This window comes from Rhinolophus ferrumequinum (assembly GCF_004115265.2).
Source record: "Rhinolophus ferrumequinum isolate MPI-CBG mRhiFer1 chromosome 15 unlocalized genomic scaffold, mRhiFer1_v1.p scaffold_54_arrow_ctg1_1, whole genome shotgun sequence".
Classification (NCBI taxonomy): Eukaryota; Metazoa; Chordata; class Mammalia; order Chiroptera; family Rhinolophidae; genus Rhinolophus; species Rhinolophus ferrumequinum.
Window position 1 is genome coordinate 16,380,931 of NW_022680357.1, and position 17,978 is coordinate 16,398,908.

Sequence of the window (17,978 nt, forward strand, 5' to 3'; positions counted from 1 at the left end):
GCTCTCGGAGAAACCAAGAAGCTGCAGGCCAGTGGAAATGCTGGCGGAACTCAGGCTTCCCAGATTTAGTTTTGACTGCTTTGTGGGAAGTGAGTGTTTCTATTCTGCCTGGAATTTTCCATGCTGCCCTAGCGGAGGGTAGCAGTTGGCTCAGAAATTACGGGAAGGGGATGGTATGTTTGCCCAGCAAAACTGGGAATTGTCCCCGTGACCAGCCCCTGGGCCTCCATGTCCATTCTGGGATGAGATAAAGGTACGTGACTGTGAAGGACATGGGAGTTTCAAACCTCACGTAACAATCCCCTCCAATTGCTGGGTTAAAAAGAAGGGACCACACCTGAAACCAATGTAACTTTACTAACAATTGTCACCCCAATAAACTTTAACTAAAAGAAAAAAGAGAAAAAAAGGGACCAAACATAACTGCAGTGTATAAAGTAATCGCAGCAAATGATGTAAACCTCTGTGAGGCCAGAAGTTAAGTTGTGTGGTTTTGAACCGTTGCATTTTATTTTAATTAAGGTAACCCAGCCTGTAGACTCCATAGGCTTCCCTTCCATTCCCCGGACATCTCCCATTGTTCCAATTAAAGGGTAAATACTGTATCTGCAATTATCACAAAGACTGGCTCAAAATGTATGAACAAAACAGTCGAATTAGCTTGGGTCTTGTATGTCAGGGAGCAAACGAGGAGAATTAAAGGGAACCCACCTGTTCCCACAGTCAGAGGAGCCAGGCCGCCTTACCACAATGGAAGCACGTGCCAGACTATCCCATCTCTTTTGGCCAGGATGTAAGGACACGTGCTGTTCCAGTACGTCTCAATTTGGGGACTTTCAATGGTTAAGGAAGAGAATCTCTATTTCTGCTGGGGTTGCCGGAGAGTATGATTCAGAAGCTGCTGGCAACCATCCTGCCAGCGCCAGGGGAAAATTTGCTTGATCCTGGAGCCAACACTGAAGAAAACAGAGCCGAGGGGCCGAGTGAGCAAACCGGGCCCGCTGACACTCAGTGCCTCTGGGTACAGCTATAGCTGAAACCAGTCCCCTGTGTACTTCTTTATCACAGGGACAATAAATTCCATTCCTTGTTCATTTACTCATTCAACCTAATGTAGTTCTAGGTGTGGTCTCTACCATTTGTGACCAAAGGAGTCCTGACCAATACAGGAGCTCCATTGTGCCTTGAAACTTTAGTTATAAGGAACCAGAAACAAAAGGCTCCATAATGTATGATTCCCGTTCTGTGAAATGTCCAGAAGAGGCAAATCCACAAAGAGAGAAAGTAGATGAGTAGTTGCCAGGGGCTGGGGAGAAAGGGGCGTGGGAAGTGACCGCTCATTAGTACCAGGCTTCTTTTGGGGATGATGAAAATGTTCTAGAACTAGACAGGGGTCATACTTGCACAGCTCTGAGAATTCACTAAAAACCACTGAAGTATACACTTTAAACTGGTGAATTTTGTGGTACGTATATTGTACCTCAATTGAAAAACTACAATATAATGCTTGGAGCTCCCCCAGGGAGTGAATGGCCACACTTGGTCCCCTCTCTTTCCTTGCCAGGAGGGATAGAAGTTACCAAAGCAAGAACTGCAGAATTGGAAAATGCTTTATTTTCCAGGAATTACAAAAGCTAGTGAAATACAGGGGAAAGGGAGCACTAATCGGGCGGAACAGAAGAAGGAACGGCCGGCCACCCAGCTCTGCTTTCCAAACACAAACGGGGGTCTCCTTTTTTAAGGTAAGACGTGATAAGCACAAAACTGTTGCTCCCTGGGGACTGGGCTCCCTCATTCGATCTAGAAATGATGAGACAACTGGCGGCAACACCCTTGAACCGTAGCATGTACCGCCTTCGTTTTATTTACCCGACAACCAGGAATCGTACACAAGCTTGGCTGCCACCGTGTCTTCCACCGCCATTCCTGGAAGGGACAGAAATTGGGTTCACTTGTTGTCACAACAACTTTTTCCCGAAACAGCCCAGGCCCCGGGACTGGCAGTTTCCTGATCCATTGTCTGTGTGCTAACGCCCATCTGGGTAACAGGACTGATTCATAATCCAGGTGAGCTCGGGCGTGGAGGTCTGCGAAGGGCAGGACATGGCAGGGAATATGATATTAAGCAGAATTGCCCACCAGACAAATGTTAAGTGTCCGTCCAAGTTTAGTTCGGGGTAAGAAAACTTCCTGTGAAGGGCCAGAGGGTAACTATTTTAGGCTTGGGGGCCATATGGTCTCTGGTGCAATCACTCAACTCTGCCCCGTTAGTGCAGAAGGAGCGAGGGCAGTAGGTCCACAGAGCCTGGCTGTGTGCCAATCAAACTTTCTTCACGGTCTCAATTTCATGTACCGTTCACGTGTCGTGGAATCTTAGTCTCCGTTCTTTTTTTTTGTTGTTGTTGTTTTTCTAAATTTCCTCCAAAACATTTGAAAATGTAAACACCACTCCTACAGAAATAGGTGGTGGGCCGGGTTTGGCCCCCAGGCTGCAGTCTGCTATGTCCTGCTCTGGTCCAAAGCCAGCATCCGTCAGCCACCCCACTCTGTCTTATTGTTTCGGATACGGTCCTTATGCTCGAATGGGTCGGTGTATGTTCTTAAAGGGCAGAGCTGGTTTTTATTCATTTTTGTAGCCCCCACGGCACCCAGTACAGAGCCTGACACATAATAGGTGTTTAATCCATCCTGCTAGATGGAAGGATGTGCCAGTACACCAGTGCCCAAAGTGAGAAAACCAAAACGGCCCTAAGAGGTAGAGCAGATTTCTGTAGTGTTCTGCCCCCTGAAGGGTTTGGCTGACCTCCGATCTGCTGTGAACTCTGGAACTTTCAGACACAGCCGAAGCAGCGTGATGTCTTTGAACCAGGCTTTGGGTAAAGTTTATACTGCCTCGGCCTGTCTCCCCATGCATGAGATTTTAAAAATATTTAACAAGCAGCAAGACACAGAGAGCGACCAATCAGCATGGGCGCTGAGAGGAAATTTGGGGCTCGATCATAGGAGATAGGAACGATCGTTAGAGAGGGACAGAGGCCATGCTGAAGGGAAGCAGCTTATTTGGGACCCATTTGGGAGCATTTGAAGAGTTTAGGCGTATCGGCTGAATATCAGCTCTGTTACCCTGTATGTCACTTCCTGAAATCTGTAGGGCGGGAGAGCTGGAGCAGACCACGCCCATCCTTTGCTGGCCTCTCCTGGTACCAAATCAGGTGATAATGGAGCTTCCCGTGGAAACCCCGGCTCAAGTCAGCAAGCAGGAGGGTAAGGAGGCACGGAAACAAGGGGTCTCGGCTTCCTGTCTGGATCTCCCTCCCGTTGCGTCTCTCTGCCATTTCCCTTAAGCTCCCAATTTTTTAACATTTTTACCCCCCACCCCCCACCTCTGGAGGATATTTGCTTTTGAGTTTCATTTAGGGCTACGCGTAAGTCTAAATGATAGACTGCTGACACTTGCGGTATGCAAATCGTTCTACACGAACATTTCACTTCATACCAAAACTCAAGGGAACAGGTGGTGGAGAAACCCTGACTCAGAGACGTGAGGTCAGGGATGCATGTCCGGGAGAGGCAGAGAAGGGAATCCAAGCCATAACTGCCCCATTCCAGAGTTCAAGGGCTTCACCGTGACAGTAAGACATGTAAATAATTGACCCAAACGGTGGATTTCACAACCTTGCAGCCACAGAGCCGGTGACTCATCCTTCCCCCCACCTGCAGGTAAACTGCCTTGTGCTCTGGTTCTGTGTGTGCCCTGGGGGGCGGGGATGGGTGGGTGGCACTTACCTAAAGACTTGAACACGGTAGTCTTCTCACAGTGGGCTGGCTTCACGCCCTTCACCACTTCTCCCAACTCAGCGAAGATCTCGGCCTGTGAAATGCACACAGGTGGACCCAGGCCCTGGAGCTCGTGTGTGCTCTGGCCAGGGCAGGGAGGGCACCCCCAAACTGGAAGCAGACCCTCTGGAAACTGGATGATGTCAGGAGGAGGCTTCCCCCTAGAATCCTTTTGGGGTACCATCTGCCTTTGTGACACTGTGAATGCAGAGGTACAAGTTTGTGGCCAGGGGGACGTGCTGCCAGAACGCTGTGTCAGTGAGGACATAGGCATGGTTTTCTCTAAACATTTCTCGCTTCTATTCCCTGATTTCAAAAAAAGAAGGCCAGAAAATGGCGCACCCCACTCCGTTTTTACTGACCACACTGGGGGGGTTTCCAGGCTACAACCACCTCCCGTCTCCCAATCCTACTGCTTTCTCGGACAGCCCTGTCCAATGGAAAAACCCATCAAGTTTCTCTCTCCAGGCAAAGAGGATGAGAAAACACATGTCACCACCGAAATGGCCTCATTAACTTAAAAGGGGATTAGAAAGGACTGAGAGATGTTTAGGAGCTGTCACCTCCCCAAAGAGGTGGGGGTGATTGCCAGGTCTGGAGCAGGCTAACGAGAAGGGACGGTGAGTGAAAGCCTGGGATGTGGGCAGGGCCAGCTGCACCACAGCCACCAGAAGACTCACCCCGGACAGTAGGACATCTCCAGACTCTTTCAGGGCAGCCTCCCGGGAATCCACGTACAGCACCGCTCGTTTCATGAGTTCGTCATCCAGCTCGCGCCAGTCGGGTCTGCTGGCTCCGATGGCTAAGGGACAGCAAAAGGGACCCTGAGCCCAGATACAGTCACAAGGGACACTTAACGTGCCAAAGAACGGAAGAGTGGTGGGGGAGAGGTGGTGACAGTGGACAGGTGGGAACACAGACGGGGAATGCCTCATTTCCCCAGACCCACCCCCTCCCATCCGCAAGACTGAATAGTCATCGATACCATTTCTGCTTTTCCGTTTCCTTCCCCATCTCACTGCTAAGCGATCGTGAGGAAACTTAGCCTGCATTTACCGGGGCTTCCTATCTGTGGCATGTTTCCCACGTCTTATCTGTGGTCCCCACAAGTACCCTTTATGTCTGATTCCCACTTAAACGATGCACCAGCTGAATGAAGGCGCTTGCCAAAGTTAGGCATCGAATACGTGCATCTGTATGGAGCTCTGAGAGCGTGCCATGCCTGCCGCGTCTTTTCCTCTTATCGGGGGCAGCGACTTCCTTACCCAGACCCTGGAACAGAGACCTCACTCGCAGCTTCTTCACACCCCACACTTCTGCCTTCTGTCTGTCTGCGTCTGCTTCAGTTATTCCCATGCTTCACCCCCAACCACTTATCTCTTAACTGTGACAACAGAGCCCAGTGTCAGCGTCTCGGAGAAAAACCCACAAGAAGGAAAGCAGCTCCCTCCTGGCACAGAGCTGTCACAGCGTCTGCACAGCCTAGAAGCGTAAGGTTGAATCCTGGCACTGGCACGTAAGGTGGTGCCGCTCGAGGCTGCCACCAAAGACCTGCCGGGCCAGGCAGGGAACAGTGGGTTGCGAGCAATGCTCGCTGGTCCAAGGGACTGGGCTGGAAAATGGTGCAGGCCCAAGTCCATAGAAGAAAGGGAACAGTGGCCGTTCAGTGCCAGCTAATTGTTGCCATGTGAGAATGAAGGTCCACTGCTGGATATTCCCCCTTTTTTTTTTTTTTTTTTAAGGGAAGCAGGAAATCTATTTGCATGTGTTATGTCTTGATTTTTAGAATACTCAATGGTCCAAACAAAACACATCTGCTGGCTGGATCTAGCTCATGGCAGGCCAGCCTTTGGGAAATGCTATAAAGCCTTCTCCCACTATAAGGCAGCATTATATGCCATCCAGTTTTCTCTGCTCGTTCTCTCTCCTGCTGTTCTCCCTCACTCTGAGTTTCAAAGAGACTGGTGTAAAAATGTCCATCTTGAAGGCTGTTTGTCTGGGGAATTCTACAGAACAAAAGCCCTAGCTAATGAAGCTCGTAAATAAATCATAAGCTGGTGGGAAAAAAACCCAGCTTCTCAGGCTGCCTCTTCTCTTGCTCTGTTCCCCCCAAGTTCTTCTGAGCAGGCAGAGTTCTCAAAGGGTTGTATGAGGCCCCTTGGGCAGATGGAGGTGGGCCAGGCGGCAAAGGGGGGGCCTGCTTCAGATCTGGTTCTGGCCTTGCATCAGTGGAGTTAGAAAGGGTGAGAGCCAGACACTGGCTGAGGGGGCACAGGGCAGGATAACGGAAATGGCCGGGAGGTTGGAATTGGGCCTGCCTCTCAGGCAAGCTGCAAAGTAAGTAAAATCTGTCGACTGCACTTGTAACCGACTTTTCTTAAGTGTATTTGACGCCTCTGCAAACACATAAACCAATTTTGTCCTTAGGTCAGGAAAACATAAGAGACGCCTTGACTCAAAACCAAGTCGGCCCTTCCTGGGGAGAGATTCAAAGTGGGAGAGGGATCTAACATGAGGGAAATTCTACCACCAGTGGCTTCAGAGACGGAGCGTCCGTATGGTAACGAATGTGGACTTTGACTCAAGGGGCTGAGAGTACCCCAAGGAAACGGGCACCTTCGTCCTACAATGTAAGTAACCTGCCACAACCCCGTGGGCCTGGAAGAAGACTGCAAGCCCTTGATGAGTCGTTGCCTGGACACTGCAACTGCAGCTGGACCAGACCTTGATTTCATCCTTGTGTGAGTAGAGCACCCAGCTGACCCACATCCAGACTCCTGAACCGCACACAGAAACTGTGAGATCGTAAACAGGGGCTGTTGGATGCTGAGGGAAAAAATGAAGTCAGTCTCGCTGAAGACCCAGCTCTGGTCCTTTTCACCGAGAACTGATTTCTCTTGATTTCCCAAGTCCTTTCAGAAATGGTCTCACTGTCCATAAGCCAGGTCCCCACCCATCTCTTACCTACCAGTGAAGCCACCTCCTACCCGTCCCCTCGACCGATCACATCCTAACACCGGTCCCACAGGCTCAGTCACTCTGTTTGCTTTGGCCCACTCCCCAAACGTGTCACAGAACATATCTTTCGCTGGAACTCTCTAGTTCAATCTGTTTGTTTACTTGTGTATCTATTTGTTGTCTGCCTGCTCTCAAGAGAACGTAAGCACCAGGAAAGCTTATGCAGATACTGGCACGCCCAGTATCCAGAGAAGTACCTGGCAGGGGTGGGGATTCAATAACCATGCGTGAGTGAACGCCCGGTGTTGGTACTTGGCTCTGGCCTGCCCGTCTGCCAATGTGTGCAGAGATCTTAGCATTCGAGGTCACGCCATGTGCTTGTCCCTAAAACATGGGGCACCTATAACATGTCAAAATCCTCTAGTCTTTGTCTGCTCACCCGCCAGAACCCAGGCTCCTTATTGAAAGATAACACAAAGCATTATTTCAGAGCTGGGGCTCTGAGAGTAGAGTGCTTCAGCTCAGGCCCCAGTTCTCAGGCCACTAAGGACCTCTGACTTTGGGCAAGTTAGCCAGTGGCTTAATCTCTCCATGCCTTGGTTTACCCACCTGTAAAATGGGGCGAGGGATAATACTAGCTCCGACATCGCGAGACTGTTGTAAAGATTAAATGATACATAAAAACGCATAAAGAATTTAGAACAGCACCTGCCACACTGAGCCACAATCTAGACCAGCTCTTGCTGTAACCCCCAGGGCCATGTAAGGATCTTTAGAGGCTTCAGGAAAACTCGTACGTTCAGGGTTCCACCCACCCGATTGGACATATTAGAAAGCATCCACATGTCGTATTACACTTGTCTTTTGTGCTGTAATTAAGAAAAAAAAAAATTTTGTTTTTTTTCTGTAATTCTCAGTGTTAAGAATACATGAGTCTCTTATTTGGCTTTGTCATATAAAGTTCATCGCACTTAAAATGCGGCCATTTGCCATAACGTCCCATGATACAGAGCCCTAACATTTAGCCGTTTCAGGTGTGTGCTTTTGTTCCATGCTTTGGAGCGGATATTGTTTTCAGGGCTCCCATGTTTGCCGGCGCCCTTCAGCCACTCGGGCATTTTGCACGAGGACCACAGCTCTGCAAGAGCAGCCCCGGGCCCAGCCCAGGGACGAGGTGGCCACCACCTGCCCACCGCTCACCAGCCCACTCAGCTCACCGTTGATATGAGCTCCTGGCTTCACCCATTCGCCGAACAGAATGGGCTCCGTTGCCATGGTGACCGTGATTATCACATCGGCGCCTATCACAGCCTCCTGGACGGATGAGCAGACCTGAACCTCCCCTTGCACGGAGTCGGTAAACTTCTCGGCGTTTTCTCTGGTGCGGTTCCATATCCTCACCTTCATTGGGGGGAATAAGAGGGACCCCGTGCCATGACTGTTGGGCTGTTCGTGTCCGGTCAAGCCCGAGGGAGCGAAGGAAAGTTGAGCCGCCCTGGAGTCAGGTCTGTGCTTATGTAAATCACCCCCTCGGGAGAGCGGACATTTGAGCAAGGGTACCTACCTATGGCATTAATGTGGCCAGATATTCGAAAATGACCTTTCTCTAGCCCTCCTCCCTTTGAAAGGGGGGGCAAACAGCCTCCCTGGTTGAATAACTGCTGCACAGCATGATGCTTTAGCAGAGAAAGTTCTGGAGCTAGACAGGCTTAGCCTCAACCCCTGCTCTCCCGCTCACGGCCCCTGGAGTAACTTAACTTCGCTCGGCCTAAGTTTTCCTGTCTGTAAAATGCGAATGACAGGGGCAAACTCGGCATCATCAAACTCACTCGCACTCTGTTTGCACTTGGTTTGCAGGCTTGTGGAGGAGTCACAGCAGGGGTGGGATCCCCAAAAGGATTGTCTACTGCAGCGCCCACATGGAATAACTGGATCTCTGAAGAGTTCGCAGAGAGCTAAAGGTGGGGAGGGTTTCAGGAGTGAATGGTGCCTCAGACGAACAGGGCAAGAGTAGGGGCTGCAAGTAGAATCCTGGAAGTTGGGGTGCAGGGGTATCATTGGCCTCGTCCGGAGGTGGGTGCGGACTGCCTAACGGATTTCCATGTCTAGGGTGGGGGTGGTCAGCCTTCAGCGGAAAATAAGGCGTAAACCACATCCCATAAGGCAATATAATAAATATGGAAATAAACATTATGTCGAAAGAGGTTCAACAACCAAGTCAAAAGCCAATACAACAGGCCCAGTAGTGAGAAAGTGGTTAAACCATACCACCCTTCTTGATAGGAAATTATGCAAATATTATACAGAAATTCAGTCACCTGGAAAAAGGACGATGTTAGAACAATGAAAAAGGTGAGCATACAACTGTGTATATCTAACCGGATTAAAACTATCTTATAAAAAGTTGATGAGACAAGATTGGAAAATGTAAACTGTTGTCTTTGAAAACAGATAAAGGGGCATTTTTCTTTTGTTTTCTTCTTTATAATCTACATATCCCAAAGCAGAGGTGGTATTTTTATCCTTAAAAAAAAAAAAAAATCACCATACTTTAAATCTGCCCCAGGCCTCTCACACACACACGAAAATGAACTAAAAGCATCATCAGATGTTCCCAGTGTGGCCCAACGTCTGGGATGCTGTGGCCGCCTGCTCTCCAGGTCTCACTTCCAGGTCCTGGATCCATAACCCTGAATAATTAAAGACTCCCGCATCCTCCTACGAGAAGCTTAGAGGCCAAAAGGACAACTGAATGTCTGTAACGGATATGACGTCACCCTTCACTAACCCAGCAGGCTGGCTGCGTCTCAGGCAAACCCTGTGACCTGAGAGGCTGGGAAAAGGTGAGTCAGGCCTTCTCCCCACCCTTCACCTGCAGCGGGACTTCTGGGCAAGTCATTAAAAGAATGGGCTAGACGGGCCTCTCCACCTAACTATTTCAGCATAACCTGCGTTGTAGTGAAGGAATATAGACAAAGATGAGGGCAGCTCCCTCCCCGCGGCTCTCCCAACTCTCCCTGGACTTACCTCCTTAAAGGAGAACTGCTCCGTGAACATCTCATAATGGCTGTAGGCCTGGACCCCAGCCCCAAGGATGCATAGCACTTCACTTCTGGGTGGTTTCAAAAACTATTTGAGAGAAACGAGTTGGAAAAGGTGAAGGGACACGCTAGCAGCCGGGTGAAGGACCACTACAGTTTGAGCATCAGGTGACTCCTGCCTTATCTTCAGTTCCCTCAAGAATTCGAGGCAACACTGTCCTATCTTCCCCAGGACCTCGCTCCTTGGTAGCCACCATGTTACTCTCTGTTTTTGTGAGTTTGGCTTTTTTAGATTAAGCCCTAGAGACCTAATGCACAGGAGAGTGAATACAGAATACAATACGGTATTCTAATCAGCAAAACTTGCTAAGAGATTAGAACTTAATTATTGCAACCCCTTAAAAGAAAGGATGATTATCTAAAGGTGTTCACTATCGCTGCAATGGCAATCATAATACAACATATAAATGTACTAAAGAGATATGTTGTGCCCTTTAAGTTTATACAGTGTTATATGACAAATATATTTAAGAACAGCAACAAAAAAAATCAACTCTCGGACAATCAAGTTGATGTCAGTTTGTGTTCCCGTTCCCCTCTGTAGAGTGGGGAGGGCACGAAGGAAACTTCACTGAGCACCTAATATGTGCCAGTCAGTGCTTTGCCTGCAGGATTTCATTCAGTCCAGACAACGTGAGTGACACTCCTATTGCTATCTCCCTCTAACAGATGAAGAAACTGAGGCCCATGGAGGTGAAGTAACTTGCTCAGGGTCCTATTACATGATGCAGTGGGGTCTCTGAAGGCCCATCTCTCACTCTGGAAAGCCCACATTCTTTCTCCAGTGCTCCCCCATCTCAGGGACATGATAAGCCACACCCACTTCTCAGAGCCCCTCATGGGTTCCTGCTGAGCTGTCTGGAATCCGTGGGGGTTCTCAGCCATACTTGCTAAGCTCCCTCTCTGTTGACCCTTTCCCTGCCTCTGTCTTTCTCTAAAGAGGACTGTAGAATTGGCATTTGTGACACCCGCTGAGGGTGTACGTGTGTCTGCGTTTGGGAGTAGGGTTATATAATTAATTCATCGTGGGAAGTTGAGGGAAGTCCTTCTGACCTCCCTGATAGAATTCACCATGTCATAGCACTTATTTGTTTACAGACTTATTTTCTTGTACTGCCCTATAAGCCCCATGAAGACAGCAGCCGTCTTATTTGCACAGAATTGGCACACATCTGCCGTTACCTACAGAGCAGGGTTTCTTGAACACAGCAGTACTGACATTTGGGCTGGATAACTCTTTGTTGGCGGCATTATCCCCTGCCCTCCATCCATCAGATGTTAGTAGCACTCCCACCCCTACCCCTCCAGCCCCAGTTCCAAAAATGTCTCCAGATATTGCTACATGTCCCCGGGGCAGGTGACAAAACTGTCCTCAGTTGAGAACCAGTGGCATAGAGAAAGGACATCACTTGCCCTTCAAACCATTTTTTAAAGTAAGAACCTGTTCCACCTTTTCTCTATTTTATTAGCAAAATTTGAACTCCTCGGGTCTGTTCTTTCTTACAGTGCTAATTATGGAAATTCTGGAGTATGACCTTAAAAGTGAAAGTATTTTAATTATTAATTACTAGCTCAGAGGAGTCTCATAAATAGTATCAGATATTCATCCGTCTTATAGTCGCTGAAAAGTAGAGGTACCATTCTGTGCTATAAACTATAGTTCAAGGAATCTGATTTGAAAAGTTTTCAAAATGACGATATCCACAAGACTAGCCATCTTATGCACCTGTCCATTAACGAGAACTAAGTGAGTTTTCCTTAAGTAAATCAATTTGTGTCTCTTTTCAGTATGAAACTATTCTTGGAAGTACACTTGGGCTTTAGAGATTGTTACAGTGTCCGGTCAAAGTAACCTTCAACCTCTGAAACTAAAGAAACTAAATGTTTAATTCTGTCCGGTTGTCTTACTTGATCATTTGTTGCCCTGGTAAGAATGTTACAACCGAAGTTATAACATAATGTTATATAATGTTATCTCTTTTTGCAAATGGTGTAATGTTTATGATTTATTAAATCATAACCTGATTAGTGGCACTTCATTCTTTTCCTATAAGCATGCAGATAATTAAAAACATGGATATGAATCTTCTGGGTTTCTCACTTAAACACGGAGTTGGAAAGTCTGTTTTATTTGCATTCACTAAGGCCTTCCACGGGCTGCCCCCCACCCCTCCAGCCCTGTCTCATGCCATGTTCCCCTGCTGTCCTTGTCTCCTTGCAGTTCCCTGAGCACATGTGCCTGTCAACCACAGGAACTTTGCACAGGCTCTTTCTTCTGCCTGGAATAATTTCCCCTCTGCCCCTCACGAGTAACTCTTACTGTTCCTCAAATCTCAACTCAGATATCCCTGACACCCCTTCCTAAATCCCACAGACTAGATCAAGACCCCTTACCCGCCACCCCCATTTTACACTCTCATAGCACTTCATCCCTTTGGTGGAATGTATTTGTCAGGGCTGTAGTTTCACATTTATTGGTGTGATCTTTGGATTAATATCCATCTCCTGAGATGGATTCTGCTCTGTGATGGCAGGAACCCTCTCTGGTTTTGCTCACCATTCTATGCTGCACGCTGAGCACAGGACCTGGCACCTGGTGGGCTCTCAAATATTTGGTGAATAAACACACGCCAGAGATGAAGCCTGATATATATTGTCACCTTGAGAAAGTGTGCCAGAGTCCCCAGCCCAGCTTCCGTTGCAGCCCAAATATAAAGACGTTCCCATACCCATCAGATCTGATAACTTCCTATATTTTTCATCGTGCTCCTAAAAGCCCTAAAGGAAAGAGAAGTGATGGAGAAAAAAACATCTACTCTTATGAAGCAACAAGTAAAACAGGCCCTCTGTTCCTTATAGGAGAAGCCATCCGAGGCTATGGGAATAGAGCTTCAGCCTGCACTCTGAACCCCGCAGGCCAGGAGCCCTCAGCTCTTCTGGGAGTAGACTTTCATCAGCACAACACAGCACAGTGTGACCGACACGTGGGTCTAGAACATTTGGTTCCAAACCAGGATGATCACCAGAGCCAACCAGAGACTATTAAATTAACTAGGTGCTTGGGACGCACCCTCAGCGATTTTCGTTCGGTGGTTTTAGAAATCTGAATTTTTTTTTTTTTTTTTTTCTCATTCCCCAGGTGATGCTGCTGCATAGCTTGGATTGGAAAGTACTGATCTGGGACCAGAAGACTGGGCAGCCTCAGAAGACCCCACCACTACCTGGCATGTGACTTCAGGAAACCCTAGTCTCCATTTCCTTGTGCATTCAATGAAGCCGAGAATACTTGCTCTGCCTTCTTTATGGAAACACAAAGGTAAGTCAAGAGAGGAGGTTGGCAATGATTTTGAAAAAGCCCAGAGTCCTTTACCAACGGAAGGCAGGCTTACTGGAGTCACTCTGTTCCTGAGTCGCCAGCAAACATTTCTCAAGGAGCCCCTTCATTATTTCGATCTGAGTTGGGTCTGGATGTAATTTCACAAAACCAGTTCATCAAGGTGTGTACTCCCTTCCTATACAATTACCAGCTTAATCCTCAGGTTCATTGGCCTGAACACCTGGTCTTTGCGTGCAGCCCTCCCCCACCTCTTACACCAGCGTTCCCAGCCGTGTCCTCCGGCATCTAACGGGGAAGATTCCAGACTCCAGTAGTTCCCACACGCAGCATTATAAGCCGCCTCCTCTTAACGCCAACCTCTATAAATACAGTTCTTCTTGTAGGATGCCTGGCACCGCTTAGAAACACCCTCCCCCATCACTTGCCCTGCCTTCTGCCTGGAGAGCTCCCTTCCCCCATTTCACTCACTTCCTTCTGTCTACTCAAATGTCACCTTTTCAGTGAGGTCTTCCCTGGATAATTTAAAATATCACCCCTTCTCAATACTCTCGAGTCGACTTTATTTTCATCCTTCTAACACACGGTTTTCTGTTGTTGTTGGTTTTTGTTTTTGTTTAAGCAAATCTTAACACATTATTAAACTCAAAAGAGGTTCGTTGTCATCGGTTAATTATTTTTTAGCAAGTCACACTACGTGTTTTCCTTTTCATTTTGTGTGTTGTCTAACCTTTCCCACCCCTTGTGTATGCCACTCTGTCGTGTTCACTGCCATCTCCCCAACCTTTAGAACAGTGCCTGACACGTGGCAGGATCTCAGCCAATACTGGTGAACTGAACACACATGTCTGGCTGCGATCTGTTTGGCTTGCCCTCTCCTCCTTGTGCTGTGCTGGCTCTGGGCTATGGGGCAACCATCTTGATTTACCAGAAGCTGTGTGACCCTGGGCAAGTCACATTCCCTCTCTGAACCACATTCCCTACACCTGGCATATATGGATAATCATATCTACTTTGCAAGGTTAAGGTGAAGATCAGGAATAATGTATGTAAGAATCGGCTGGAATTGGCTCGTGCTCATCAAATGGTAGCTAACAATTTCGGGAATCACTGACCTCCCCTGACACCACATATTTGGCATGTGGAGTTCCAGCTATGTCCCAAGGGAGACCTAAATAAGTTCCTCATTTCTCCCGTAGACAGTCAAGCTTGAGACGGCCAACCCCACCCACTGGTTTACCTCGACAGCACACACAGCCAGGCACTAATCTTACCTTGGTGGCGATGGCAGACACTGCAGCTGTTCTCTTGGCAGTTATGACATTTCCATCCATGACCTTGGAGGAAAGGACACACAGTGAGCAAGGAGCACCCGTATCCACTGTTTAAGCAAGAGAAGCGCTCTAAGAGTAGCCCTAGGAAGCATTACAGTCTCCGACAAAGAGCGCGGGCTTGATGTCGGGTCTGGATCCATTTCCTCCACTGAGAAGAAATGAGACTCTGAACACTTATCGTAATCTCTAAGCACTGGTTTCCTCACCTGTAAAAACAAAGGTAATGCCAGCCATTCATTCAGAGGGGTTTTTGTGAGGATTAAATGCTTTGGCATACATGACAACATCTAGCACGGGGCGAGCCCCCAAAATTACCCACTTTCTTTCCTCGGCCTGCGATTCTCAAAGCACCAAATGAAGTGGAACTTGAGGAATGAGTCATTTGACATCAGTGCAAGAGCCCCGAGACTCTAGCTCACAAGTCCCGCCCCCATGTGGGGAGATTTGTGAAGATGCTCAGACAGGACCCTTAGATGAATTGAATGTGACTCTCCAGGGACCGGACATCCTTGTTTTTAAAAGCTTCCCCAGGTGACTGAATGATGCCCGGCCAATAATAGCGACCAGCCTTTGCGCTGCTCTCCTCTGTTTATAAGTCACTCATCTCAGTGAATCGTCCCCAGATTGTATCAGGATTCTCATCTCATGGACAAGGAAGAGAATCGTTTACTACTGAGCAGGTTCAGGAAGGATCCAAGGCTTTGTCATTTTGTCTGAAAGTCTGAGCTGGTTCCACTTTCCTGGGAAACCACTGTTTCCCAGGGAGTATGGATGTCATCTCCATCGGATGAGGACAGCACTACATACCCTTCCCAGAGGAGTAATGAGCTGCCAGCTTCCTTGGGTAGCCAGAAATTCAGGGGAGAAGGAAGATCTAAGGACTCAGGGAGGTTCAGGTGGGATTAAGGAGATTGTCCCTGATGAGGTTTCAAATGCCGGATGTCAGAGCCAGCCTGGAGGGTACAGAGCACGAGTGCAAGCTCCACAGTCAGACATTACTGGGTCTTTGATTAACCAGCGGTGTGACCTCAAACAAAGTGACTCTACTATTCTGAGCCCCCCGGACCTCAACAGAAATTGGGTGGGTGGTGATGGTGGGGGCAGAGAGGGACTGTAATAAAAACTCCCACCGAGGAATGTTGTCAGAATTGAACGAGATCAATTGCTCCTGCCTGGCACATGATAAGCGCTCAGTACATGGCAGTTAGAAAGGCAGAAGAGCATCATCAGAAGAGAATATAGGCCCTGGACTTACACTGAGTAGGTCTCAAGTCCAGCCATGTCCCTTAGTCACTGTAAGTTGGGCATAATTGCTTTATGACTCAGTTTCCTCATCTGCAAAATGGGGCTAATAATATCACTTACCTCACAGAGAGCCTGGCAGTAAGTATTAAGAGAGTCAAGGCATGTGAAGTGTTTAGAACAGTGCCTGACATATCCAGAGCTTAATAAATGGGATACGGCTATTTTTTCATACTACTGCTATTTTTTCATATCATCATCAAATGTTAAAGCAGGTCACTGGATACCCCTCAGAAAAGACTCCCAGGGATTACAGAGAGTAACTTCTCTGTTACAGAGAATCATTCGATAACTGTTTCCTTGGCTACTTGGTTTGTTCAAGCTGTGTATTTGCAGGAACTGGTCTAGGACGAGAACACATGCAAGGGTGACAAGATTATCACTTCCACATGTCACCCAGTTGAAGCAGCAGTGGGCTCTGGTGCTGGTTATGCATCTTCAGACAGCCCTAGAAACAGACACGTGGTCACAGGTAACCTTCACTGTCACTGGTATCCAGTCACTCAGAGTGGGCGTGTGTGGTCAGCATGCAAATGCCCCCAGCTCACGGAGAATAACTTCCCAGCCTGGCTCTGGGCCTAGGGGCCCCACTCCACCCTGGTCAGGGAGTTGCTCACCGCCAGAAGGCAGCCGTTGTTTGGCTCAAAGAGTAGCACAGTGGCCTGGTGGGAGGGGACAGTGGAGGTGGTGCTGTGACCCTCGTAGAAGGTGACCAGCTTGGTGGTCAGGGCGTCCTCTGCAGCACTGTAGGCAGGCATGACCCCCAGGAAACTGCAAGGAGAGAGGAAGCAGCTTGAACCCCTTACCACCGATGCTGTGCTCTCAAGTCCCCATATACCTCTTCCTCTCTTTCCTCATCGCTGCCCTCCTGGCCCTCAGCCTCCCCCCCACCCCCCACCCCCGTCCCTTTTTCTGCCCTTCCCTTAGTCAGTAAGCACAGTCTGTTCTAGAGGTTGGTTCCAGATGGCAAATACCATTCCCGTTCTGCCACCAACTAGCTGGGTAAGTCACTGAGTTTCACTCTGAGTCTCCGTTTTCCCACCAGTAAAATGACTGCATGAATACCTACTACCCACAAGGAGAGCGTGTTGAATTAAACAAGGGGATTCCTGTAAAGCGCCCCTTGGCACAGCGGCAAGCCCCCGTTTTAGGGGGCAGCTGTGAGCAGTGATCAGCCTAGCCTCTCCCCCTTCCTTCCTCCCGCTGCTTCGCTTCGCACCCCTCCTCTTCCTCCTGCCCAGTTTCCCCAGCCCCTGGCCACGGCCTTCCCCCACTTACCCCCTATGCTTGGCCACCGGTACCACGGTGCGCACCGGCTGAGTGACCCCTCCGTCCGGACCGCTGGAGAAATTGGCCAGAGCCGCCTCCAGAGGCGGGATGAGGAGGCTGGAGCTGCGGAGGTGGTCCTGCACCTCGGCCGCACTCAGGAACGCGGGCGCCCAGCTCATCTCGCCGCCTGCCTTCTAAGCTCAGTGTGGCCCCGGCGATCCGGGTTCCCGGGACTCAGCGCTATATGAGCGCACGCCGCCCGGTGGTGCCGCCTACTGGTCTCCCGGCGGCTCCGGGGGCGGAGCAACGCCGGTCTCCGCCCACCCCGGCCCCCGCGGTGAGCTTGCCGGGTCCCCTCCAGCTACCGGTTCCCCAGGATTTTAGGTGAGGCGGCGGGCTGGGAGCCATTATTCTTGGGTCCAGGTCCTCAATTCCTGTAATTAGCTGTAGTCACTGTCCTTGCAAGGGGCATTGGCGCTCCACCTGCTCGCCTCCCACCGAGCCAGCTGTTTGCTCCCTGTCCTCTTGCCTGGGAAAAAGGAGACGGGGCAAACGGGGGCAAACGATGGCGGGGCTCCCTTTTGTCTTAAATTATTGTCTTCTGCTAGGAGATCTTAGATGGAAGGAGGCAGTTATTTAAAAGACATTTTTCTTTCAGTTCTGTCCCCATCTGGAGTCTCCTTTCCCACCCCCACTCTCATTCCCATCTCCAGATCTCAGGCCATCGGTTGCTTTAAGTGCCACTGTTTTCTGTTAGGGTAACGAACTCAGCTAACGTTCACCTTTAAAACAGGGGGCAGTTCCCAGGACAAGATGCAACGGCCTCAGTCACACAAAGAGCCC

The 17,978-nt window shown here is 49.1% G+C and overlaps 1 protein-coding gene and 2 long non-coding RNA genes across 3 annotated transcripts; 2 read left to right on the forward strand and 1 right to left on the reverse strand.

The window, feature by feature from the left end:
- Nucleotides 1-1,592: 1,592 nt before the first annotated feature.
- Nucleotides 1,593-17,397, reverse strand: CRYM (crystallin mu). The gene is made up of 8 exons (XM_033101906.1): nt 17,145-17,397; nt 16,484-16,637; nt 14,505-14,567; nt 9,823-9,924; nt 8,013-8,196; nt 4,518-4,639; nt 3,787-3,871; nt 1,593-1,926 (listed from the first exon to the last, which is right to left on the reverse strand). Exons 1-8 carry the CDS (start codon nt 17,312-17,314, stop codon nt 1,862-1,864), a joined length of 945 nt encoding a protein of 314 aa, XP_032957797.1. The 5' UTR covers nt 17,315-17,397; the 3' UTR covers nt 1,593-1,861.
- Nucleotides 1,947-8,002, forward strand: LOC117019775 (uncharacterized). Its single transcript, XR_004422556.1, has 3 exons — nt 1,947-2,067; nt 3,152-3,264; nt 6,371-8,002. It is a non-coding gene; the product is annotated as an uncharacterized LOC117019775 (long non-coding RNA).
- LOC117019774 (uncharacterized) lies at nt 8,207-14,519 on the forward strand. Its single transcript, XR_004422555.1, has 3 exons — nt 8,207-9,638; nt 13,036-13,212; nt 14,430-14,519. It is a non-coding gene; the product is annotated as an uncharacterized LOC117019774 (long non-coding RNA).
- Nucleotides 17,398-17,978: the final 581 nt, after the last annotated feature.

Coding starts and splice junctions, on each gene's coding strand:
- CRYM (XM_033101906.1), bottom strand. CDS start 17,314: ATGAGCTGGGCGCCCGCGTTCCTGAGTGCGGCCGAGGTGCAGGACCAC. Junction 14,568..16,483: donor ACAACGGCTGCCTTCTGGCG/GTGAGCAACTCC, acceptor CTTTCCTCCAAG/GTCATGGATGGAAATGTCAT. Junction 9,925..14,504: donor TGTCTGCCATCGCCACCAAG/GTAAGATTAGTG, acceptor TCTCTCAAATAG/TTTTTGAAACCACCCAGAAG.